Source organism: Nicotiana sylvestris, chromosome 10 (assembly GCF_000393655.2).
Source record: "Nicotiana sylvestris chromosome 10, ASM39365v2, whole genome shotgun sequence".
Taxonomy (NCBI): Eukaryota; Viridiplantae; Streptophyta; class Magnoliopsida; order Solanales; family Solanaceae; genus Nicotiana; species Nicotiana sylvestris.
The window spans coordinates 4,399,424-4,425,338 of record NC_091066.1 but is presented as its reverse complement, the minus strand read 5'-3'; the positions used below and the strand labels follow the sequence as shown (position 1 = coordinate 4,425,338).

At 38.1% G+C, this 25,915-nt stretch overlaps 1 protein-coding gene and 1 long non-coding RNA gene across 2 annotated transcripts; both read right to left on the bottom strand.

The window, feature by feature from the left end:
• Positions 1–2,283: 2,283 nt before the first annotated feature.
• LOC104212789 (uncharacterized) lies at positions 2,284–5,079 on the bottom strand. The gene is made up of 2 exons (XR_707445.2): positions 2,953–5,079; positions 2,284–2,828 (listed from the first exon to the last, which is right to left on the bottom strand). It is a non-coding gene; the product is annotated as an uncharacterized lncRNA (long non-coding RNA).
• Positions 5,080–20,810: 15,731 nt separating this feature from the next.
• Positions 20,811–25,420, bottom strand: LOC138878947 (uncharacterized). Its single transcript, XM_070158512.1, has 7 exons — positions 25,102–25,420; positions 23,010–23,479; positions 22,344–22,479; positions 22,147–22,238; positions 21,937–22,065; positions 21,682–21,879; positions 20,811–21,278 (listed from the first exon to the last, which is right to left on the bottom strand). The coding sequence occupies exons 1-7, from the start codon at positions 25,418–25,420 to the stop codon at positions 20,811–20,813; spliced, it is 1,812 nt and encodes a 603-aa protein (XP_070014613.1).
• Positions 25,421–25,915: the final 495 nt, after the last annotated feature.

Genomic DNA, 25,915 nt, shown 5'->3' with positions numbered 1-25,915 from the left:
GTCTAAGTCTCTGTCATTACGTAGACTCACTACCATCAGCTGCTTCGGGCCTTTGTCTTTTGGATTTATTTGAGTGTCTGCAGGTAGTGGGTCGAAATCTGGCCCATCTGCACTTCAATATTCTTAATAGTTGACTCAAGTGCATCTACTCTTTCACTGATTTTTGCATTTGACCTAATAACCTGCTGCATCATTGCCTCGAGTCTAGCAAACCCATCTTCCTGCCTTCCATCATGCTGTTGTTGAGGAGGATGATACCTCTGCTGCTGATTTTCATTATTATATCCTTGCGGCCTTTGATAAGGCACCATATTATTGTGAGGTCTCATACCTCCCATGTTTCCATTATTTAGATGTGGCTGGACTAGCCTGTACGACTGATTTTGTTGGGCCCAATTTTGACCACCTTGTCTTTGGCATCTATAATTGGACACATAATTCATGTCTTCAGGGTAGTGATGATGATCACTTTCTGCATTCCACTGGTTACCAATTGGCTGACTAATGCAAGATGTGCATAAGCCCCCATTGGTAGTATCTACACTGTGTACCTGTTGCTTCTGTCCCGACTCTTCCACCTTTTTGGTGAGTATACTCATGTCATTAACGTGGCCATGTTTTCAGCAAGAGTGCTGGATGGATATAAGGGCACTGAGTGAACCACTAGAGTGATAGGTGCGTTCCTAGTTGTCCACCCTAAATTCTGTGCTATCTTATCAAGCAGACTCTGGCTTTCTCTCCATGTTTTGCTAAAAAATGCTCCACCAGCTGAAGCATCAACATTATCCTTCATATCATTTGCCAAACCCATGTAGAACCGCTGCCCCAACATTTGATCTAGAATACCGTGGTGCGTACATATAACCAACATCCCTTTGAATCGTTCTCATGTTTCTTGTAGTGTCTCCATTGGTGTCTGTTTGAAACTCAAAATTTCATCAATTTATTGAGCAGTCTTGTTGGGTGGATGAAACTTGTTCATAAATTGCTTGACTAACTCCTCCCAAGTTGTTATGGAATTAATAGGGAGTGAATTTAGCCAGGTCTGGGCAGCTCCTGTCAATGAGAACGGAAACAACAACAGCTTGATTGCTTCCTGAGTTACGTTGGGATGCTTTTGAGTTTTGCAGATTGACAAGAAATTCTTCAAGTGTTGTTGAGGATATTCGATTCGTGACCCCGAAAATAGTCCTTTGTTTTGCAACAAGTGCAACATGTTGTTCGTGATTTGAAACGATTCAGCCTGTATCTACGGGACTAAAATCGTTGTGATCAAGTTCTCTATTGTAGGTTGAGCCTAGTCATATAGAGCAGCCTCTGGCACAAGAGGTGCCACTAGTGCTAATGGCGCAGCTGGGTCTACCACGTTGTCCCCCATGTTTGGTTCGAATTGTTCAGTTGTTTATTGTTGTTTGTTTTTCCGGTTGGCCCGATTCAAGGCCTTGAAAACTTTCTCGGAATTTGATAATGCTTCAAATACTTCACCAGTTCTCGATGAGTTTCTAGGCATGCACTTGTACAACCAAGTCAACAAACGTTAAAATTTTAATGTATAGATTGGGTATAGAGAAAACTGACTACACTAAGAATTTTTGTATTTCTTTCAATTGTAATTGATAACATCGTTAATTCCCCGGCAATAGTGCCAAAATTTGATCACGCCTAACTATGCCTTATAAAAAGGACTAAGCGGGCATTGCAAATATAATTTGAGTATTTAGCCCAGAGTCGAACCCATAAGGAATTAACCTATCAATTACTCTTGTTAGACTCACTAAATTCTACGTAATCAACTTCCCAAACGGTTTGAATAACAATTGAGGATATTTCTACTAACTATAACTGACTACAATTACGTAAATAAAGACTAACTATGATTAAGTTGTAAACAATTAGGAGAAGGATCTAAGGTTGTGATTTCCCCTATTGATGGAATCCCTTCCTGCTATGTTTCATATATATTTGCTAAAACTCTATCGATCATGAGCACTCTTATTACCATAAATCTCTCCCGAGTAATCACGACAATTTACTAGACGCACTCTCCCGAGTTACGCTAGCTGGCTTTTAATACAGCTCACTTTAGATCGTACCCAAGGCTTCGTTATCCCTAATCCTGCCTTTAAACCCTCGGTTATTGATCCCTCATATACTCTAGGAGTGGTGTTGTTCAATAATTATCTAAATATGCACTCTCTCCCAAGTAATACATACTAAATAGGCCCAACTAATTGAGGATCCTATCAATTAACTACAACAAGAACGTAGTTAAACAAATAGAGATTAAACCGGGTAAACTATATTAACATAACACGAAGTTCATCCTTCAATAGGTTCCATCAAAACCTTAGACTAAATATTTAGCTACTCATACTAGTGTTCATCATAACAAAAGCCAAATTTATCACAAATGGTAAAATACAAAAAGAAGAAAGGAAGAACTCGATGTTGAATTATCCTCCTTGCCTCTTGCCTCTCCTTGCCTTCAACTAAGCTATAAAAACCTTGATAATGTTCCTTTGGGAGACCTGGACCCTTTATAGGTTAAGTGGAATTACCCCCGAACTTCTAAGTTTACCCCTGAGTTTTATTTTTCGGAACTGGACTAACGTGGTCGCGCTAATGGGCGTGCTACTGACCGCGCATATGGCATAACATTCTGCCTCGAAATCCTGGGCTAGCGCGGTCTCACTAGTGGGCGCGCTAGTCTGGGTCATCATTTCAGCCCTTCTTTCTTTCTTCTTCCAACGTACTCAGCTCTGAAGGGCTTCACTTGCTTCAATTTAGCTCCAATTACAGTTCTAAATCCTCATACACGTAACTCGCTCCTGCAAAACATGAAATTCATAATTAGAGCCAATTTGTCATCATTTAACTATCCTATAATAGTGAAACATAGTCAAATTGGGGCATAAACAGTCGCCAAATTACATGAATCTAGCTTATTATCACCTCTGAAGTGCGAGACAAGGCATCTGTTGCTGTGTTCTACTTTCCAGGCCTATATAAAATATGGAAGTCATACCCCACGAGTTTAGTGAGCCATTTCTGCTACTCAGGAGTTTGTATAGTTTGGGTAGTCAAGTTCAGCAATGACTGCTGATCTATGAAGATAGTGAACTGACGCCCCAGTAGGTACTGGCGCCATTTACTCACAACCTGAGTAATGGCGAACATCTCACGGTGGTAGGTAGAAGCCTCCTGCATCCTAGAGCTCAACTTTTGGATAAAGTAAGCAACGGGGTGACCCTTCTGTGACAAAATAGCTCCAATACCTTGCCCAGAGGCGTCGGTTTCCAACTGGAACTCTTGACTGAAATCTGGTAGCGCCAAAACAGGGGCGGATCTTAACTTAGACTTCAAGGTGTTGAAGGCCTGCTGCTGCACTTCTATCCATTTGAAGAAGTCGTTGCGCAATAGTTCAGTTAAGGGACCAGCAATAGCGGCATAATGATGAATAAACTTGCGATAATATCCTGCAAGTCCCAAGAAACTACGAACTTCTTTCACCGAGCGTGGTGGTGGCCATTGCTAAATGGCGTTGATCTTATCTAGATCCACCAAAAGGCCCTACGCAGATAGTATATGTCCCAAGTAATCTATAGAAGATTGACCAAACAAGCATTTTGAACATTTAGCCACTAGTTGATGCCGCCTTAGCAGCTGCAAGACCACCACTAAGTGCTTTAAATGATCACTCCAAGAGGCACTATAGACCAAGATGTCGTCGAAAAACACTAGAACAAAGCGACGTAGGTGAGGCCGAAAAACTTCATTCATGGTAGCTTGAAATGTTGAAGGTGCATTTGTTAATCCAAATGGCATAACTAAGAATTCGTAATGTCCGTCATGAGTTCGAAATGCCGTCTTGTCTACATCCTCAGGCTTGACTTTAATCTGATGATAGCCAGACAACAGATCTAACTTCGAAAAAAATTGAACACCATGTAGTTCGTCAAACAACTCATCTATGGTAGGAATTGGAAAGTGATCCCTGACTGTGATTGCATTGAGTGCTCGATAATCAACACAAAATCGCCATGTGCCATCCTTCTTGCATACTAACAGCACCAGAGATGAAAATGGGTTGGTGCTGGGCTGTATTATTCCCTCCTTGAGCATGTCAGTCACCAATTGCTCCATGATTCTCTTTTGGAAGTAGGGATACCTGTACGGTTTTACATTCACCAGTTGTGCCCTTGGGGTAAGATGTATCGAGTGATCTTGAGCACGAGAGGGTGGTAACCCAGCTGGCTTTTGAAACACATCGTCATAAGAATCCAAAAGAACGCTCAAGTCTGTGGTCATTTCTCCGCACTACTCTTATCAGTAGTACCTCCAGACAAAAAAAAAACGATGCAATAGCATCAGTTGCTGCTATACGCCTTAGGCTATGCAACTGAATTTGATGAGCATCTATTGGGGAATCCACTTGCCAGGACACCTTGGTACCATTCAAGGAAAATTCAAATTCCTTTTTTGCATAATCGGTCAAAACACGCCCCAACTTAGCCAACCATGCTACGTCGAGCACTATATCCGCACCATGGAATGGTAACACATAAAGATCCTCAACTAGAGTACACCCTTAAATCAGTAAAGTCACTTGCCTCACCACACCTTCACATCGTAGCCTCTGACCACTGCCCACCATGACTGCAAAGCCGTGAACGACTTCAACTTGAAGCTAAAGATGTTTGGTTGCTCGTGGTTGCACAAAGTTGTGTGTATTTCCTCCGTCCACCAATACCTGCACTGACGATCCATTCACTTGCCTACTGAATCGTAAAGTTGATGGGGAGATCCCACAAGTTAAGGCATGGTAAGAAATAGATGATTGTTCCTGTAACTCCAAACATTGCAACTTCTCGGCTATGAAGTCATCAGTAACAAAGGATTCCGGCAAGCTAGGGTCTAAATCGGGACTATCAATAAGCAAAAAAAGTTGAGGGGGTGTCTTACATTTATGACACGCAGTGTATTTCTCTTTGCAATAATAGCACAATCCACGCTCACGACGACTCTGTAATTCAGCGTGAGATAATCATTTGAGAGGTGGACGATTTGGTGGATAAGAGCTAGACGCAATTGGGGAGAGGGAATTCGAGGGTTTAAGAGTGATGGATGTCGATGTGGGATTAGAAGTGGGTAACAGGGGTGGGGTTTTAACAAAGGCGAGTCGGACATACCCTTTTTTAGCTTGATCCTTCTCTCGTGAATATGGGCCAGATCCAAGGTTTCTTCATACGTTTTGGGCCTATGGATGAGCACTGAGTTCTTAATATCTTCTCTGAGCCCAGATAAAGAGACGTACCATACGACTATCAGTCATGTCATCTGTTTCATTGGCAAGGTGCTCAAAGTGGCTTTGAAAATCTGAAACGGTGCTGGTCTGTCGGAGCTTCGCCAACCGCCCTTCAGCTAATTCTAACACTTTTTGACGGAATCGAATCCGAACTTTTGCTGCAAAATGCTCCTAGTTCACCAGTTGTTTATTTCGGTAAAGCCAGCGGTACCATTCAAGCGCATCTTTGTCCAGGTAGAAAGAAGCTATGGTGAGTTGTTGATCCTCCGCTATGTGGTAAAAAGCAAAGTAGCGCTCCACTTGAAAAATCCAGGCATCTGGATTGTCACCACGAAACTGCCCTATTTCTACCATAGCTTGTTTGTGGCGAGGAGTCTGCGCTGCCGGAGTTTGGTCATCATGTGGACCTCTCCCCTGGCAATGGCGAGTGACTTCCATCGTTGGATCTCGAGGTTGATTCACCACCTCCTGTAACAGTGAATGGATATCAGAAAGGACCGAATCCTTTACCCCCTGAACTGATTCCTCCACGAGAGACTTGAGTTTTTGGTCATCCATTGAAGACCTCTGGATGAAAGCACCAATGTAACAAACTTAATTCAATAAAACAGTAATCAATTCCACCCAAACTTGTATTGATAGGCTATAACGAGAATTGCAAGTAATTGCTCTATTGAAGTTCCAAACAAACTTCCTTGCAAAGGAATACTAAAAGTGACAATAGCTACAGATAAGAGAATTAGAGGGAGAAGAGGAATTTAGGAGGAGAAGAGGACAGAATCATTCATAACAAATTGCCTCCCTTACAACAACCCCACTCATGATGCTTTATACTATTGCTTAGCCTATTTTACCCTTCTTCATGTGAAATTCCTTCTTTCCAAACGTAATCAGCACGTCTTTTAGGAGGAATGACCTTTCTAGAAGTCCTTCGTGGCAGTCCCATGTGCTCGTCTTGCGTGGAAACCCAGTCAGTTGTATTCTCATTAACAACATTGGGCACAACTTAAGGAGCTTGAATCTCAGTTTTGGAATGATTTGGTAAAGTTTTGAGGTGGTTTGAATTGAAAATTCGGTAAAAACTGAACATGAAAAAAATGATATGTGTATCACACTATGTATCATTTATGTATCATATTTGTATCTATTGTGTATCACATGTATATCCATGTATACCTGTGTGTAAGATACATGCGTGATACATGTGATACATGTGTCGCAGTAAGACTTTTTTGAACTCGATTTAATTACGAATTTTGATACAAAACCAGTCCAAATCACCTCCAATCTTCCTCAAATTTTGTATATTGACTTATTTATATATTTTCAATGAATTTCAACTATACCCATTGAAAAAGTTCCTTTTTTGTTTAGATTTTTGGAATACTGTATATATTTTTTGTATTTCATCACATTATTTGCTACCTCATCCCTAAAATTTCCTTTCCGTCTTGTATCTAGTGTTGCTAATCATGTTTAAAAATATGGAAGGTAATTTTTGCATGTGATTCTTTGAGAGAAAGAACCCTATTATTTAGTTTTTCAATTTTTGTTGGCTAGTTTTGATAAGTTTATGATTAATGGCTAGAGGTTGGTAAGTTGAGATTTATTTGGGACATTTGTGTAAGTTTCCCTTATTTCATTGTATCTAAAGTTGGAAGATCCTTGTTCTTCAAGCCATATTCATCTCCTTTTTTAACCATAGCCAAAGCTGGAGAGAATGATTTCCTAAGCTTAAATCTCATTGTCGAAGTGAATTAGAGGACTAACCTTAAAATGAGTAATTGATAATATTTTACTGTAAAATATCCACAATTAAAAATATTATTTTTAAAGGGCACAATATTAACTTTAAGAATGAGTAATTCTTAATCTTTTACTGCAAACACCCACAATTAATTTTTTTTTATAGGGAACAATATTAGAAGTATTATGTTCAGACAATAAAATAATCTTCATAAAATGTGCTCTAAAAGATATTCAAAACAATTATTAAAAGGTACATGATATACAAGGACTTGGAAGAAGAAGATACTACGAATCAAAATTCACATAATTTTAGGAATCCATTCCCATATACTAAAGGGTGTTTTGGTTGAAATACGATTTATACCGGTATAATTTATGTCGTTATAAATTATATTGGGATAAGTTATGCTGGGATTAGATGATGGGATTGTTGTTTATTCATTGTTTGGTATGTTGTACTAAGAATGACAATTGCATAATTTCTAAGAAGAAGGTATTGTATGGGTCCAAATTTGGACGACCACGGCTACTGACAAATACGACAAAAGATGAGATCTTCACAGCACGACGTCCTGTGGAGGACGACGACGACCGACAGCTGATAAAAGATATATGACTTTCGCAGTAGTGTAGGCCTAACCGGGGGCATTATAAATATACTTTCGACCCTATGATATGTCTTTTAGGGTTCAGAAGGGGGTTGTCCCTTATATATATAGTGAGGAAAAAACCTTGTAAGGGAGACTTTTGGGCTAAGAACACCTATTGTAATGTCTCTCTACATTTAGGGTTGACATTTTTTACGCTTAATCACTCAGTTGCATGAGATCAAGAAATACTATCCACCTTGTTCATCTCTTATATCTTTTATTCTAGAGTTTATTATACTTAACTGAGATTTACCTCTTCATTTTTTATAATTGATTTATTCAAAAAGGTTTCAATATCTTTTGGGTCAAACAGGTATAAATTATACTGGTGCTAATTACCCAACCTTCTATAAGGTATAAGTTATCCCGGTGTTAATTTTAACACTGGGATAACTTATACCTAGTTTGCTAACCAAACAGAGTATTAAGGTAGTATTAAACTTTTATACCACCCTTATACCTTCTCATATCTCATACCAAACGATCCCTGATAGCTTTCCTAACAATTGTACATTCCTCAATTGTGATTCTCAATTAATTATAAATACAATCACGAACAAAAAAGTTAATTAAATAAAAAGGTGCTTGTAACATAACTAAAAGTTTGGCTGGAGACTACTTTTTCAATTTTTTTTCTTAACGGGGTCAAAATTTAAAAGTCCATACAACATAGTATCGCCATATATATATATATATTACCTAAATTATAGAGCTAGAACTAGAACCTTTAGTAACTTGAAATTAGTCAAATACAAAAGCTAGCTTTGGCAAATAAAATTCCTCCAGTAAGAGCAATGAACCAAACATGTCTGCTCAATGTTAGATAATAATAAAAAAGAAATTATCATGAAAACAATTAAAACTAACTTGATCTGGTTCCTTCTTTCAGCTTTTCTGATACAAGGTTAAACAGTAAGTAAATCATAAATGAAGAGATTTGTACTCAAAACAGGTTAAATTGTTTGGGATTATATTTTAACACAAATAATTTTGGAGAGATCAAGCTTTCTGTCACGACCCAAAATTCCAACCCGATCGTGATGGCGCCTCTCGTGAGGACAAGGCTAGCCAATCAACAAAACAGTACATCTCTTTATAATTACTTAGCAGGAATAAGTCTAAATCATGGGCAATATAATCTTAAATGCGAAATAAACGTGATAGAACAAGGAAAACCCTCCCAACTCAGCCCGAAATCGGGGTGTCACAAGCCATGAGCTACTACAGAGTTTACTAATATTTTACAAAGTCTGAAATTATCATAAATAACAAAGATAAGGGAGAAAACGGGGTTGCGGACGTCAACAGCTACCTCGTTACTCCTAGTCACCGCCTGGCCTGGAAAGAATCAGCGCTCAAGAGCGAATTCAGCTCTGCCTGTATCTGCACACATGGTGCAGGGAGTAATATAAGTACTCTGACCCAATGAGTAATAAAATAAATAACGACTGAAAACATGAAATCTCATAACGGCACAATATAGCGCTATCCCAAGCAGTAAAATTAGTTATACAGTAAAACAGTGGGTATCAGATAATTCTTCTTTTAAAACAGTAAAGACAAATAATTTCCACAGTAAGGCTAAATCAAAAGCTTGCCCCTCGGGCTCAATATGTAAATCTCAGTATAGTATCAGCCCCTCGGGCTCACTCCCAACTCACCAGCACACAACATTAGCCCCTCGGGCTCACTCCCAACTCACCAACACACAACATCAGCCCCTCGGGCTCACTCCCAACTCACCACACACAAGTAATGGCCTCTCGGGCCCACTCCCATCTCACCTGGGTACCCTGCGCTCACTGGGGGTGTGTACAGACTCCGGAGGGGCTCCTACAGCCCAAGCGCAATATCAATAGGCCTGAAAGCCTTCACACATCACACTCGAGGCCTGAAAGCCTCCTCACATAACACTCGAGGCCTGAAAGCCTCCTCACATCACTCAACATATCCTCATGTAAGGCCCTCGGCCTCAATCAGTCCAGAAAATAATCATAAGCCTCTTGGACATCAGTAAAACAATAGTGCTCAACTCAACAACATTATAAATATCATTAAATCTCGAGTTGAGTATAAATGTAGTTGAGTTCACAAAATAATATAATTCAATTGGACTGAGTTCAAATAATATTTCAATTCGTGAGGAAAATAGTGATGTAAATTCACAAAAGATTTCAGATAATTGGCACGAAGCCCAAATATGGCAATAAGCCCCAATCATAGTGAAAAACAATAAATCTTTATCAATTACGCGGTAAAAATATCAACTGGGATGGACCAAGTCACAATCCCCAATAGTAAATGACCCCGTGCTCGTCATACAACGCGTGTCTCATCTCAACATAGCAGTATGTTGTGCAATCCGGGGTTTCAAACCCTCAGTGCATCATTTAAAATCATTACTCACCTCGAACCGGTGAAATCTATAGCTTGCGACGCCTTTGCCCCTCAAATCGGCCTCCACGCGCGTCGAATCTAACCAAAATCAGAGCGAATACATCACAATATGCTAAGGGAACAATACTTAATCGAAAATACTCGAAAAACGCTAACATTCACGAAACTGGCAAAACCCGAGCCCCGGGCTCACTTCTCGAAAAATTACGAAAGTCACATCACCGGATTCCTCGTCTCGCCGCGAGTCCGTACATATAAAATTTACCAAAATCGGAGTTCAAATGACCACTCAAATCTTCAAATATTATTTTCAAATCCCTAAGTCCAAAATCCTCAATTTAAACCTCAAAAACATGTAATTTAGTCGGATTATTCGATGATAATTCAATATTATGGAGTAGACATAATCACAAGTGACTAACCTCAAGATTTCTCATGATTTCTTGCTAAAAAATCGCCCCAAACCGTGTTATTTTGCAAGAAAATAGGTAAAAAAAAAAAACGAGCAGAAATGCAGCACCTTTTAATAAGCAAATCTGGTCGCTAAAGACCCAAATCTGGTCGTTAAAGGTGCTAATTTGGTCGCTAAAAGTGCCACACCAGACCTGATGCACCAGCACTCTTTAATTTCACTAAAAAGGCTCTAACTCCTTCATACAAACTCGGAATTAGATGATTTTTATTCCTATGAGTCACAAATAATAATACGAACACAACCCTTCAATCGAAACTCAATTCGGAGATCATTTGCCTAGTACGCTATCCATTTCGCTCGTTAAACAATTACTCATGTTTCGCGTCAAAAACCCAATCGTGACTTGATGAAATTAGACCAAAATTTTTAGATCAGTCCTATAATTCATTATCAAAATTTTGGAAGTCTCGGAATCAAATTTGGATCTCTAGAACTAAAAATGAACCTTTAGATCATTACATTTATGCTCAAAACGGCAAAAAACTTCCAAAAACTCTTCCAAAATTTGTCCGAGCCTCATGGGATCCCAACAAAGTATACTAACAAGTCCCATAATATGATACAAACTTAGTTGTTTCTTCGAATCACCAAAAACAACGCAAAAATACTAAATTCACCTCGGATTCAAGCCTATGAACTTTGAAACTTCTAATTTTCATATCCGATGTCGAAACATGTCAAAACTAGTCCGAATGATCTCAAATTTTGCAGACAAGTCCAAAATGACATAACGAAGCTACAGAAACTCTCGGAATTCCATTCCGAGCCTCGTATCAAAATCTTACCTATCAACCGGAATTCGCCAAAATACTAACTTTGCCGATTCAAGCTTAATTCTACACCGGTCATCACAAAAATATTCCGGACACACTCCTAAGTCCCAAATCACCTAACAAAGCTATCCGAACCATAAAATTCGTATTTCGAGCGCTCTAACACATAAGTCAATATCCGGTTGACTTTTCCAACTTAAGCTTCCTTAAAAGAGACTAAGTGTCTCAAACCTTACCAAAATCATTCAGGAATGACTTCAAATTTTGCACAAGTCACATTCGACATTACGGACTTGCACCAACTTTCGGAATCGCATTCCGACCCCGATATCAAAATTTCCACTTCCGGTCGAATTTTCTCAAAAACCTTCAAATGTCTATATTTAGCCAAACGGCTCCAAAATGACCTACGGACCTCCGAATTTACTTCTGATAGCGCTCCCAAATCCAGAATCACCATACGGAGCTACTCCCAGTCTCGGAATTCCAAACGGACATCAATAACACTGAAATGCATTTTAAGCCAAACTGATGCAATTACTTCTAAAATATTATCTTCCACAGTAGGCGCCAAAATGCTCCCGGGTTATCCAAAACCCGATCCGGGCATACACCCAAGTCCGAAATTATCATACGAACCTGCTGGAACCTTCGGATGCCAATTCCGAGGTCGTTTACTCAAAATTCCAATCCTAGTTCATTTCTTCAATTTTAAGCTTTCAAAATGAGAATTTCCATTTAGATTTGACTCCAAACTTCCTGAATTTTAATTCTGACCATACACACAAGTCAATATACCTGAGATGAAGCTGCTCATGGCCTCAAACTGCTGAATGACGCGCCGAAGCTCAAAACGACCGATCGGGTCGTTACACTTTATGTATAAACGAACCCGTTCTGAATGGTATCAGATTGAGGCCATAAGCGAAATGGTCCTCTGGATGTCTTAAATACGTAACCACCATATTCCAAAGGGCCGGAGCGAAATAACACTTCACCATCCGAAAACATTATTATTGGTATGGCTAAAAAAAGCCCAGTGCCTTGTATAGTAAACAATTGATTCCAAGATTCCTTGACACGATTGCGATGTTGAAAATCAAGCACATTCCCTCTGGCAACGATATTTCTCCATACACCTCATTTGAAATACTAAACGAAATCAGTGGCGACCTATGACCTTACGAAAGTTTTGAACCCCCTTGACCACTAAACTACACTTTTGGTTGTGTTAAGGGATTCAAAACTTAATATATAAAGGTAAAAAATAGATTTTACCTTATATATACCACGTAATTTTCCGCCGAAAGGGGTTCGGGTGAACCCCTTCCGCCCCCTAAATCCGCCACTGAACAAAACCACAGAATTATTAAGTGAAGCCAACGAAATGCTCCATGTACAAATGCCAAAGTAGAGTCCATATCAGACAACACAGGGTAAACGCGTGTAGGATGTTTATCAATTTTTCTCCAAGAACCACCTTTCAGCGCGAGAATTTCACTACGTGTTATTGGATGAATCTCAAGGATCTTATAGTCATCACTAGTTGAGTCATATCCCAATCCACATGTATAACTTTTCTTCGGTAAAAACTGTGGATCTGAAAGTACTATTGGTTCTCTCGTGGAGGGGTTCCCTAACAAAAATATTAGGGTTTTTTCAGGATAATTACGAACCCCTATAACAGCCAAACCATTGTAACAACAATATATTCTACAACTCCATGGTTTACCATTAGAAGGCCAATCAACTTCTTGTACATCCTCAACCTGTTGAACTGACGATAACGAAGAACAATACAAGGTATTAAACTTGTCATTATTAGGGCACCATTGGCTAACAAGAAATTTTAGGAAATTTTGATTATTTTTGGCGCGATTGAAATGTTTCATCTTAAAGTAAGGTTCATAGATTATTGTCTTACAAAAATTTGAAACACAGTTGAATCGAAGAAGAGACCGTACAGGTAATCTACTGAGGATATCCATAATTATTTCCTCTTGGAAGTGAATTTCCATAGCCGCATTAACATCCATGTGCTTTGTATTCTTTGAATGTTTCACAACTCTCTTTCCTGCAATGAAAATAAATTGCGGTTAGCACCATAGACGTTATGACACAAGCAAAAATTCCTACTGAGGCAAAAAATACTAGGTGATTTATTCCTATATTTCCAAGCTTTGGTGGACAAAGCTAGTTAGCCGGTACTTGTACCAGTAGCGGAGCCAGGATTTTCATTAAGGGGAATCAAAATATAAAAGAAATAAACTCACTAAGAAGTCAAGGGGTGTCAATATATAATATATATATTTTTTTTAAAATTACCCAGCTACACAGTATATGTATGAAAGAATTTGAGGGGTAACTGGGAGATACTGATTTCTTCTTCCTTTGGCCTGTGAAGAGATATGTCTTTTATGTATTTGGAGTTTTCCTCTTCTTTGTTGCTTTTGATTTCAATGCTAGGGTTTCTCTGTTATAGTAATTTTGACTCTTTTCTTATTTTAATATGATACGTAATTTCCTTTTTTCTCTTTTTGCCATGGTAATTTACGATATTAGTTTTTAACATCTAAAAATAAATGAAATATGCTGGTTTAGATATATGAAAAGATCAAAACAATGCATAATGCCTAATTATTATATTTAATCGAACAAAAGTATTTGAGAAAACCATAGTAAAAGAAAAAATAGTTCGACTCGTCAAATTATAATAGTAGCCGCATAAATTGTGACAATGGAAGAATAAAAATTAACTAATTAAGATAAAGAATAAGGGAAAGGTCATGCCACTAGTTGACTACACACCTTTATTTATTTATTAACTAGATGTATCGCCGCGAGTATATGGTTGATGCTTTTTTTTCTATACAACAGCAACGATCCAGTACTGTTCCACAAGTGAGTCTGGAAGGGTAGTGCACATAGACTTTACCTCTATCCCGAAGGGATAGAGAGACTGTTTCCGATAGACCCTTGGCTCAAGAACCAGTAAATATATGTTTTTCTTTCTATGTTGTTCATAAAATAACTGTGGAACACAGTGGCGAAGCTAAAGGGGAGCTAACGGGGATATATTGAATCTCCTTTATGGGAAAATTATACTATGCAAATAGAGTAGAAACATTTATTTTTTTATACATGAACTGTTGGATCGCCTTGACAAAAGAAAATATTCTAGTATAGTGGTAAAGGAGGTTCAAAAATTGCCTTAGATAATAAGTTGCCATCTTTCTTCATTCTTCTTGGTGATGAGCTACAAGCAAAAGAATGCTAATGCATCTAACTACACTGCACCAGAGAGTTTAATTTATGATATGAAATTAAAACAAATACTAAGAGGCTAATATGATTAATTAACCACAAGAAAAAGAAAAAAAATATCTCGATGATACATGAATAAATACTAAGTAAGTAATTTTGGAGAGATCAAGCTTTCTGTATAAACGAATCTGTTCTGAATGATACCAGATTGAGGCCATAGTCCAAGTGGTCCTTTAGATGTCCGAAATACACTAGGAAAAAATTTGAGAAGTCTGCAGTAGAGTAGGCGCACTTCATCGTCTGAAAATCTATATTTCGGTATGGCTGAATGAAGACCGTCATATTGTATAGTAAGTAATTGATACCACGATTCCTTGACACCATAATCTTTCATTTCCCATAATGTAAAATTATACTCTCGAGGATGTGACTCATAAGTAGAATAACAACAAAGCGTTCCTCCCAATACTAAAACTCCACTTTTCATGTACACCACGTTGAGAATCAAACACAATTGCTCTGGCAACAATATCTCTCTGTACACCCCGACTAGTAACTATGAAAGAGATATTGATTTCTTCTTTCATTGGCCTTTGATAAGATTTTACCTTTTCTGTATTTGGAGCTTTGCTTTGATTTGAATGCTAGGGTTTCTCTTTTATATTATGATCGAGTAGGTAATTTCTTTTTTTTCTTTTTGCCGTGGTAATTTAAGATAGCAGCAGTATTTCTTAACACTTAAAAAATGAAGTCTTAATAGGAAAAGATCAAAAAAGTGCACAATGCTTAATTAATTATCAACTAGTTTTTGGGTAGGCGCAGTGCGCATGTACCCATATCAACATGTATAAGCTTTTTAAGAATCATATTGATAAATTATTTAAAGGAAATAATATTGTTGGGGAGCCTTGGCGTAACTGAAACAGTTGTTGTCACGTGACCAAGAGGTCATGGGTTCGAGCCGTGAAAACAACATCTTACAGAAATGCAGGGTAAGACTGCGTAAGATAGACATTTGTGGTTCGGCCCTTCCTCAAACCCCACGCATAGCGGGAGCTTAGTGCACTGAGTAAAAATTAAAGAAAAAAACCTGAGTTCATGAAAATAATACTAATGCATTAAAGGAAAAACTATCCTCAATAAAAGTCTTCCAACGGAAATAATGAAGTTAATCAATCATGTGTTAGTTATTATGAAATGATTTGCAGCAGCTTCTTATTAAACAGGCAGTTGGTTGCAAGCAGCTCATGCAGACAGCTTACAAGCACCTCAAGAAAAGCCTCGCAACTGCTTCCTGAAAAGCCTCGCAATTGCTTCCTTTCTTCTATAAATAGAGGAGTTTTCAGTTCATTATGTAGATCAGCTTGAAGTTGAATAATATATCAATCTCTCTCTATATTTGCCTTCGATTTATTTACTTTACAGTTTTTATTTTATAACACGTTATCAGCACGAGACTCTGTCATTTTGAGCACTTACTTCGAATTTAATATCTATTTCAGTGATCATCTCCGGTGTGGGGCGACACTTTTACGTTTGAGGTTAGATCTTGTTCATTTCGAGCATCATAAGGCAGATTATATCCTTGTGGTGGTGAGCTTTTCTTCTTGGCGGTAAAGATGTGGATATCACTTACGTCTGGAGTGGCCAAATTTGTGTAAAGTAACTTGAGCCTTTTGCTTATATTAGGTTTAATATCTTTATCATCGCTTGCTTGGTTATATGCTATGTATATAGTATCTATTTTGGTATTTGTTTTCATCTTAATTATCTTAATAAAGAATTACAAAGTGGATAACATTGTTAGATCCACTTAAACTCCAGCAGAGTTTGCAAGAAATATACAACCACCAGAAGTAGTTATATTTTGTATATCTCATTATAACTAAATTTTGTTAATTACCAAAAGTGGTATATGCCTATTATTTAACTAAAAATAGGGATTTCGGTCAAAGTTTATGTTAGAAGAACTCGAGTTACTGATAATCAAATAGAAATAAGAATAATTGAGAATTAATAATTGAGTGCAAAGTAAATCAATGTATTCCAATAGTATTTCGTCCCCTTATAAATGATCAGTCTTCTCCTTTTATAGCTATTTCTAGGTAATACGTTTTGTTTTTATCATAATTGAGCCATTATTGACAATTAATGGCATTTAATGACATTTAATGTAATGTTACAATCAGTAATCATATTTGATTCAATATAGATTCCTTAACGTTTTCCGTATTTAATGCCCAATAGTACGTATCTATACCTTATTTACTATCAGATTCATTCCCTTCCATCATAAAGAGGTTCGAGCGCCTATCTTTCTTGCTTTTTCCTGAATATTTGTCCGTGCTTATTGAAGTTTGTGCCTCTTTGATTATTCTTCGTTAGCTATCCTCCTTTGACTGGTCCACGTATCATGACGTGTCATCTTATAATAAATTCCATATATAAACTTAATTTTTTCCAATACAGATAGTCCCCCCACTTGCCATTTATTCATCAATAGAATATTTGGGAAGTGAATCTCATTAAAGCGGAAATATTTGTCGCAATTAATTTTTCCCTAGAACTGATGCTTTATCTGTCACTTCCATTTAATGTTCATGAAACGTGGCATCTCCTGGTTGGCTCTGTAATCTTTCAGCGTCTTTTAAGGCTTTTTTACGGCTTCACCAATTACGAAACAACAGTTCTCATTATGATGTTTTCATCTTTGCGCCTTTTCCTTTGACGGTTGCTTATGACTATAAATATAACTTTTTACCTTTGTCTTTTTCACAAAAGTTTAGAGTATTCTATTCTAATTTTCTTCTTTCTCGTACTACTATGTCTTCTTCAAACCCTAACCATCGGAGAGTCCCCATCGTTGCCAACCTTTCTCTTGCTCCTGTTAGAAGTAGGAGAGGAGGAAGGTTTAGTAGTTTAGGTTCTTCTTCATCACGAGGCCCCTCTATTCCTTCATCGAGTTCTACTCCTCCATCTAGAACCAGAGGTTCTCTTTCTCAAAGGTCTTCATTTAGAGGTATATAACCCACTGAACCTTTTCGTGAGCCTTTGGTAGATGAGATTGTTCCTGTTGAACTATCTTTTTACAATAATAGAGAATCCATTAGAAACCAAGTTTCTTTGATGTCTTCATTAGAACGTGTTGACATTTACCCTACTCAGATCACTGAAGGTTTAATTTCTGTAGTCCGTAAAGACTACCATTGGAGTCATGACTTCCCCATTATAATCCCCAATGCGAACCAAAGAATCACCTCTTATTTAACTGGGTTTTCTTTTGTTTATACATACCCTTTCATGTTGGGTTTCAAACCTGCTATTGACCATGTTATCCTCGAATTTTGTCGCTTTTTCGACGTCTGTTTAGGACAAATTGGCCCTGTTGTGTGGAGGGTTATTGCTTGTTTGAGGCATTTGGCCAATATGGCTGGTGTGACTTTTACTTTCTCCCATTTAATTCACCTCTATTCTCCCAAACTCTTTCGTCAAGGAATCTTTACTTTAGTAGCAAGAAGTAAAAGAGTTCTGGTAAGTCCAGAAGACGATAAGGGCTGTGGCTGGTACGCCAGGTTTGTTGCTTCCCCCACTGTTGGTTTAGTGGGTGATGAAAATAATCCCTTTCCTGAAAAGTGGAATTTTGCACGTGGGTTTTCTTTTTAATAACCTTTTCATACCTTTTTCTCAATTCTGATGGTCATCATTTTAATTTCCTCTTCTTTTTTTAGCAACCATGGGAATTGTCGATGAGATTCTCAATTTCCGTGGTTGGGTAGGAAAGTTGTTATATGCCACTCCGATGGAGGGTAGATCTTGGAAAAACCTCTCTCATCGATTTGGTTAGAAAGTGACAACTCACGATAAGAGTTTTGTTTTATAAATTTACTTATTGTTTCCTCCAAAAATTATTTTGATCCTTCTTTTTGTTAGGATTTCCCATTCGAGACATAAGTGTTGAGGTCGTCGTAGATTCCAAAATTTCTTTGGAAAGAGCCCAAGAGATAATTTTGGGTTCTTCATCGAAAAGGAAAGCTACTGTTAATCAAGACTCTGAGGAGGAGGAAGAACAAGACAGGGGTTCTTTGATAAAAAGGCCACGGGCTGGAAGACGAATTATTTCAGATGATGAATCATCTCCCCCTCATTTTATCCCTCTCACCGAGCCTGTTGAAGCCTCATTGGTGATTTCTGATGATGATACTCCCGCTGCTGCTCATGATTCCGTTGAACAACTTTTTGCCCACGGGTTTGGTAGTAAAAGTTTAGGACCAGTTTCTGATGAAGCACCCCTTGCTTCTTTTTCTATATCTGCTCCTGTGGTACCTTATTTGCCAGCCGTGATTGTTGCCGTTGTTGCTCCTCCCCAAGCTGTTTTGACTCATTTCACAGTTCCTCCTACAACTTAGAACAACATGTAAGGATTTTAACTTCAGAATTGGCGGTTGAAAAAGCTTCCTCAAATCAGGCTGGTAAAGACAAGAATCTCCTCGAGACATCTTTTTCTGAGCAACTCTCCAAGGCCAGTGAAGAGATCAGAGAGTTGAAATCTCTTTTAAGTGAGAAAGAAGTGTATGCCGGTGAACTTGTGCAAACTTTGACTCAGACTCAAGAAGACCTCCGAGAGTCTTCTGATAAGGTTCGTTCCTTAGAAAGTTCACATGCTTCTCTTCAATCTTCTTATGATTCTGCCTTGGTTGAGAATGAAAAGCTTAAAAGTGAAATTGCTGAATGGGAAAAAGATTACAAGATTCTTGAAGACAAGACCACAATTGAAGTGAGTTGGGCGTTTTTAAATACTCTCCATGATACCCTTGTGGAGGTTAGCCAAGAGAACTTTAACTTAGAAGCTGAGTTAGCTAAAATAAGAGAAACTATTGAAAAGACTCAGCAGAGCCAAGACTTTTCCTCTCCCGTGGCTGAAAATTTCGGAAATATTGAAGATGATATGGATACAGTGAGTGTTCCAATTCCTTCAAGTCAACTTGAGTCTGCTGCTGCCAGTGACCCTGCTTTGGTTTCTTCTTCAACTTCTCAGTAACAAGTTTATGACATGTGACTCTTTTTTTTTGTGGAATGTGGTTATAGCCCTTGGTCCCATTTGAGGGTTTTGTTTGAAAACATCAAGTCCCCAGAGGCGTTTTGTATAAATGACTCATAGTTTATGACTAAGTTCATATTTAGTCTAAACTTTTTAATATTAAGAAGTTTTCGTAGTTATTTTTGAACTTTTGTTTTGCTCATTCTTGCCTTTATATTTGAGGACTTACTCAATAATTTGCACTTTTATTTTGCAAAATACTTTTTTAACTTCATGAATTTTATAAAAGAGGGCCCTTTCATATTCGACGCTTAATGAAGAAGATGTCTCAACTTCATAATGGTGTAAATGTACGACAAAAGAAATAGGAATACACATGTTTCTTGAAATAACTTTGACAAGTTTTTATTTGAACTTTGTCAAGTTTTAAATAACACCTTACATATATTTAAATAACTTCTATAACTTTTTCGTAACTGTTTTCCTTACAACAAATTTCAAAAAAGAAAATAAAACACAAGGTTTTTATTTACAACACATTTTAGTACATTGCCTTTAACCTAACTATGATAAGGTTTTTCTTTGGCTTTGGCTCGTAACTTTGCTCTGCACTTGACTCATTCAATGAGTAAACTTTTCAGGCTTGAACTTTCATTATTTCCCAATCTTCTTTGCCTTCTTTATACATATGTCTATGTATATTATATAGTCCCCCAAGTATTTGAGCTTTCAAGTATGAAGTCTCGAGCACTTGATTACTCCTCTTATTTGGTCCTTTTCCTATAAAGGAATAAAACACACGGGACTCGGAGGTACGATTATAGATGAAGACTACTTAACTTATCTCAATTTCTATCAGAATAGTTGTAACCCTAGGCCGCGAATTTAATCTATTCCATGTGCCTTGCAGGTCGTGATTCATCATTTAGCACAGGTTAGCTTTTTGCCTAACATATAAAATCTTTAGTAAAATTTTAATAATTCAAAAATAAAATTTTAAAATGAGGATACCTGACCGTGGGTACTCCTTAGAAATAGTATCTCTTCAGGTGAACGGCATTCCAATGTGAAGGTAATATTTTTCCATCCATTGTTTCCAGCTCTTATGCTCCTTTCCCTGGGATACCATGAATCTTGTAAGGTTCTTCCCAGGTTGGACTTAATTTTCCCGCATTAGCTGCCTTCGTGGATTGAAAAACTTTCTTGAGTACGAAGTCCTCAATCTTGAAGTATCTAGACGTGCTTTCCGATTATAGTATCGTTCTATGACTTGTTTTTGTGTTGCCATTTTTATTAATGCAACTTCCCTTTTTCCTTCAAGTAAATCAAGGTTTATGCGCATTTCTTCTTCATTGGATTCCTCTGACGCTTGCGTGTACCTCGTGCTTGGCTCCCCTATCTCAACTAAAATTAAGGCTTCAGCTCCGTACACCAATGAGAATGGTGTTTCACCCGTACTTGTTTTTGCTGTGGTGCGGTATGCCCATAAAACACCAAGTAGCAATTCTGGCCAATTACCTTTGGATTCTTCCAATCGTTTCTTCAAATTATTGATAATGACCTTATTTGTCGATTCAACTTGTTCATTACCCACTAGATGATAAGGTGTTGAGGTAATCCTTTTAATCTGCCAACTTTGAAAAGATTTCGTGATTTGTGCTCCTATAAATTGCGGGCCATTATCACACATGATTTCCTTTGGTACACCGAATCGACATATCATATTTCGCCAAATGAAATCTCTAACTTCTTTTTCTTGTACATGTTTAAATGCTCCTGCTTCTACCCATTTAGTAAAGTAGTAGTGAGTACAAGCAAGAATTTTACCTTGCTTTTTGCTTGTGGTAGTGGACACATGATGTCCATCCCCCATTTCATAAAAGGTCACGGTGCAATGACCGGATGTAGCAACTCCGCAGGTCTATGCATGTTGTTACCATATCTTTGGCACCTATCACATTTAGCCACGAAATTTTCGCTTCTTCTTCTATTTTAGGCCAATAATAGCTTGCTCTAATCATGGTTCTTACCAGTGATCTTCCTCCTGCATGATTTCCACAATGCCCCTCATGTATCTCTCTCATTACATATTTTGTTGAAGGCCCGAGGCATCTTGCTAAGGGACCACCAAACATTTTTCGATAAAGATTTCCTTGCTTTAAACAGTACCGAGTAGCCTTTTTACGAAGCGCGAGAGCCTTTTTCTTGTCTTCAGGGACGGTTCCATACTGCAAAAAAGTGACAATATCATTCCTCCAATCCCAGGTTAAGTTATTGAAATGTACCTCATTTTTGTCTGGATCAAGTACTGAATGAAACAAATGAATTACAGAAGCATTTTCATTGCTCGTCACGTCCGCCGCGGATGCGAGATTGGCTAAGGCGTCTGCCTCAACATTTTCATCTCTTGGTATCTGCATAACTTTCCAGGTTTGGAATTGCCTAATCAAATCTCGGACCTTCTCTAAGTACTGCTGCATTCATGCTTCCCTGACTGTATAAGTCCCTAGCATTTGGTTAACTACAAGCTGCGAATCGCTTTTGATTACAATATGATTAATACCAAGTTCACGTGCCAGTTCTAAACCTGCAATCACAGCTTCATACTCTGCCTCATTGTTAGTTATAGGATGACATTTTATGGCTTGTCGAATGGTTTCACCCGTATGTGGTACCTAAACAATTCCTAAACCTGCCCCTTTCACATTAGATGAGCCATCAGTAAATAAGGTCCAAATTCCCGGATTACACCCATTAAACACTTGTTGTTCCTTTTCAGCTGCAAATTGTATCCCATGGCTAAAATCAGCCAAACAATCTGCTAACACCTAAGATTTTATAGAGGTTCTAGGTTGATATGTGATGTCGTATTCACTCAATTCTATGGCCCACTTGGCTAACCTACCTAATAACTCATGTCTGTGTAATATATTACGCAATGGATAAGTTGTTACTTTGGAAATAGGATGACATTGAAAATAAGGGCCTTAGTTTTCTAGATGCCATGATCAGTGCAGTGCAAGCTTTTCTAATTGAGGATACCGCGTCTCCGCCTCTAATAATGATTTGCTAACATAATAAATTGGAGATTGTTACCTTGGTCTTCACGAACTAAAACAACACTCACCGCTACCTCTGAAACAGCTAAATAAATAAGTAACCTTTCCCCGACCTTCGGTTTTGCTAGCAACGGTGGATTTTATAGGTATGCCTTCAGGTTTTTGAGCGCTTGTTGACACTCTTCAGACCGTTCGAATTGGTCTTGCTTTTTAAGAGCCGAAAAGAATTTAAAGTATTTTTCTGATGACTTGGAAATAAATCTTCCCAAGGCTGTAATTCTTCCCGTTAGTCTCTGTACCTCTTTATTATTTGTAAGCATGTCAGGAATTTCTTCAATGGCTTTAATCTGCGCGAGATTTACTTCAATACCACGGTTAGAAACAAGAAAACCCAAAAACTTACCTGATGAAACGCCGAATGCACATTTCTTGGGATTTAGCTTCATATTGAATTTTTGTAAGATATGAAATGTATCAAACAAGTGCGATATATGATCTCCTGATTGTTGAGATTTGACAAGAATATCATCTATGTAGACTTCCATAGTTTTTCCTAGATGTTCTTGGAACATTTTGGTCACCAATCTTTGATATGTGGCACCAGCGTTTTTGAGACCAAAAGGCATTATTTTACAACAGTAAGTCCCTTTGTCTTTTATAAATGAAGCTTTTTCTTCATCTAGGGGATCCATTTTGATCTGATTGTACCTTGAATACGCATCTAAAAAGCTTGACAATTCATGTCCTGCAGTAGCATCAATCAGTTGATCTATATGTGGTAATAGAAAAGAATCTTTAAGATAAGCTTTGTTAAGGTCAGTGTAATCTACACAAACTCGCCACTTGCCATTCTTTTTCGGCACTACTACAGTATTGGCTAACCAATTAGGATACTTTACCTCGCGGTTAGACCCAATTTTTAATATTTTTTCACCTCATCTTGAATCACCTCATTTTTAAATGTCCCCTGTTTTCTCTTCTTTTGTTTAACAGGTGGATACGATGGATCTTCATTTAACTTGTGAGTCATTACTTCCGGGGGTATTCCTGTCATATCAGAATGGGACCAGGCAAAACAATCTGCGTTAGTTTTTAAAAATTCAATCAACTTACCTTTTGTGACGTGGCTTAAGTTGGCCCCAATGTAGACTTTCCTTTCAGGCCACTGTGCAAATAACTCTACAACCTCCAGTTCTTCAATTGTTGTTTTGATATTTTCATTTTATTCTGGTTCTTGAATGGAATGGGGCCTTGAGTCCACATCTATTCGCCCTTGTTCAGTTGAGGCTTGTGTCGTGGCATTCTCAACTGGATTCTGTAATTGCTACTTTTCTTTGTTTTCCGTACTTGAATTCGCTACAGAGTTTATGCTCCTGGAAGTCTGTTGATCCCCACGAATTTGAAGTATTCCCCATCATGATGGGAATTTAATAACTTGATGTAAGGTAGATGGAACAACATTCATCTCGTGGATCCACGATCTCCCGAGAATCATATTGTAAGCCATTTCTATCTCTACCACTTGAAATTTTGTATCTTTTACCACCCCTTCTGCGAATGTTGTAAGTTTTACTTCCCATTTTGTCACAACGCTTGAATTATGGAAGCCAGACAAAGTATGAGCCTTAGGTACTAGCTTTTCTTCAGCTTGCATCTCGCTTAGTACTCTTAGCAAAATAATATTCACGGAACTACCTGGATCAATCAAAATTCGTTTCATATTAGTATCATGTACAAGTAGAGAGATTACCAGTGCATCAATGTATGGAGTTAACCCACTGTCCGCATCTGCATCATCAAATATAATACTTTCTTCCTCCAAAACATGTCGGGCCCACTTTCCGTGGGTAATTGTAACTTTAGAAACTTTATTAGACGTCGTATATGTTATGCTGCTGATTTCCTCGCCCCCGCTTAACATTAAAGGTCATTTTCGGAGAAGGAGGTTTAGGGGGCTCCTGCCTATTCTTCATGTATGTTGCTTACCTTTTTCACTAAATAATTCAATAAGATACCCTTGTTTCAATAGATGGTCGACTTCTCCTTGTAGCAATCTACAATCTTATGTTTTATGACCATGATCGTTGTGAAATTCGCACCAATGATCAGGATTACGTCTATTTGGATTTGACCTCATTTATTTTGGCCACCGCACCTTATCACCCATGCTTCTTAATACGGCTACTAACTCTAAAGTGCTGACATTAAAATTGTAACCGCCAAATCTTGCCTTTAAGTTTCTATCATCGTATCGTGTGTTTCGATTGTTTCCAAACCTCGATGATGAGCCTGCCTTTTTATTCATTAATCTATGATCATACCTTGAATTGTCCTACTTTGATCGTGAGTTTTTCCCTGCTGGACCCATATATGGTTCGTATCTATTTTTACCAAAGCTTTTTTTGGTTTCTGCGCGTCTCGAACTCACTTTCTCCTCTTTTTGAGACTGGGAGATAGTATATTCTTCTATCTTTAGCTTCGTGTTGTATCTGTTGTAAACATCATTCCAGGTTGTTGCTGGAAATTCACGCAGACTTTCCTTGAGTTGTCTCGTGGCTTCTGAGCTTTTCTCATTCAAATTACTGGCAAAAGCCATAGCTGACCAGTTTTCAGGTACACGTGGTAGCATCATTCTTTCACGCTGGAACCTATCCATGAACTCTCTAAGCAACTCTGAATATCCTTGCTTGATTTTTAAAATGTCTTCCATTCTTTTTTTGACTTTTTGAGCTCTCGAATGCACTTTGATAAATGAATCTTCAAGCTCAGCAAAAGAATTTATAGAATTTTCGGGTAAGAGAGAATACCATGTCAATGCTCCCTTGGTGAGTGTTTCACCAAATTTCTTGACCAATACTGATTCGATTTCTTATTTGGTTAAATCGCCGCCTTTCACACCAGTTGTGAATGCAGTCACGTGGTCTCGTGGATCAGTTGTGCCATCATACTTTAGAATATCAGGCATCTTAAACTTCTTCAGTATTGGCACCAAAGCAGCATTAGGCTTACATGGTTGTTGTGAGTATTTATCCATGTCTATCCCTTTGATTACAGGTGGTACTCCAGGTATTTGCTCTATGCAATCGCTTTGTTCCTTGAGTTGCTTCTGCAGGGTTAGAACTAAAATTTGTAAATCAGAATTAACTATGTTGCATGGTTCGCCATCACGAGACTCGCTTGGAGTTCCACCAGTGCCTGAATGAAC

Coding starts and splice junctions, on each gene's coding strand:
- LOC138878947 (XM_070158512.1), bottom strand. CDS start 25,420: ATGGAAGACATTTTAAAAATCAAGCAAGGATATTCAGAGTTGCTTAGA. Junction 21,880..21,936: donor TTGATCCAGACAAAAATGAG/GTACATTTCAAT, acceptor ACTTTTTTGCAG/TATGGAACCGTCCCTGAAGA. Junction 21,279..21,681: donor ATGCAGGAGGAAGATCACTG/GTAAGAACCATG, acceptor CAAAGTTGGCAG/ATTAAAAGGATTACCTCAAC.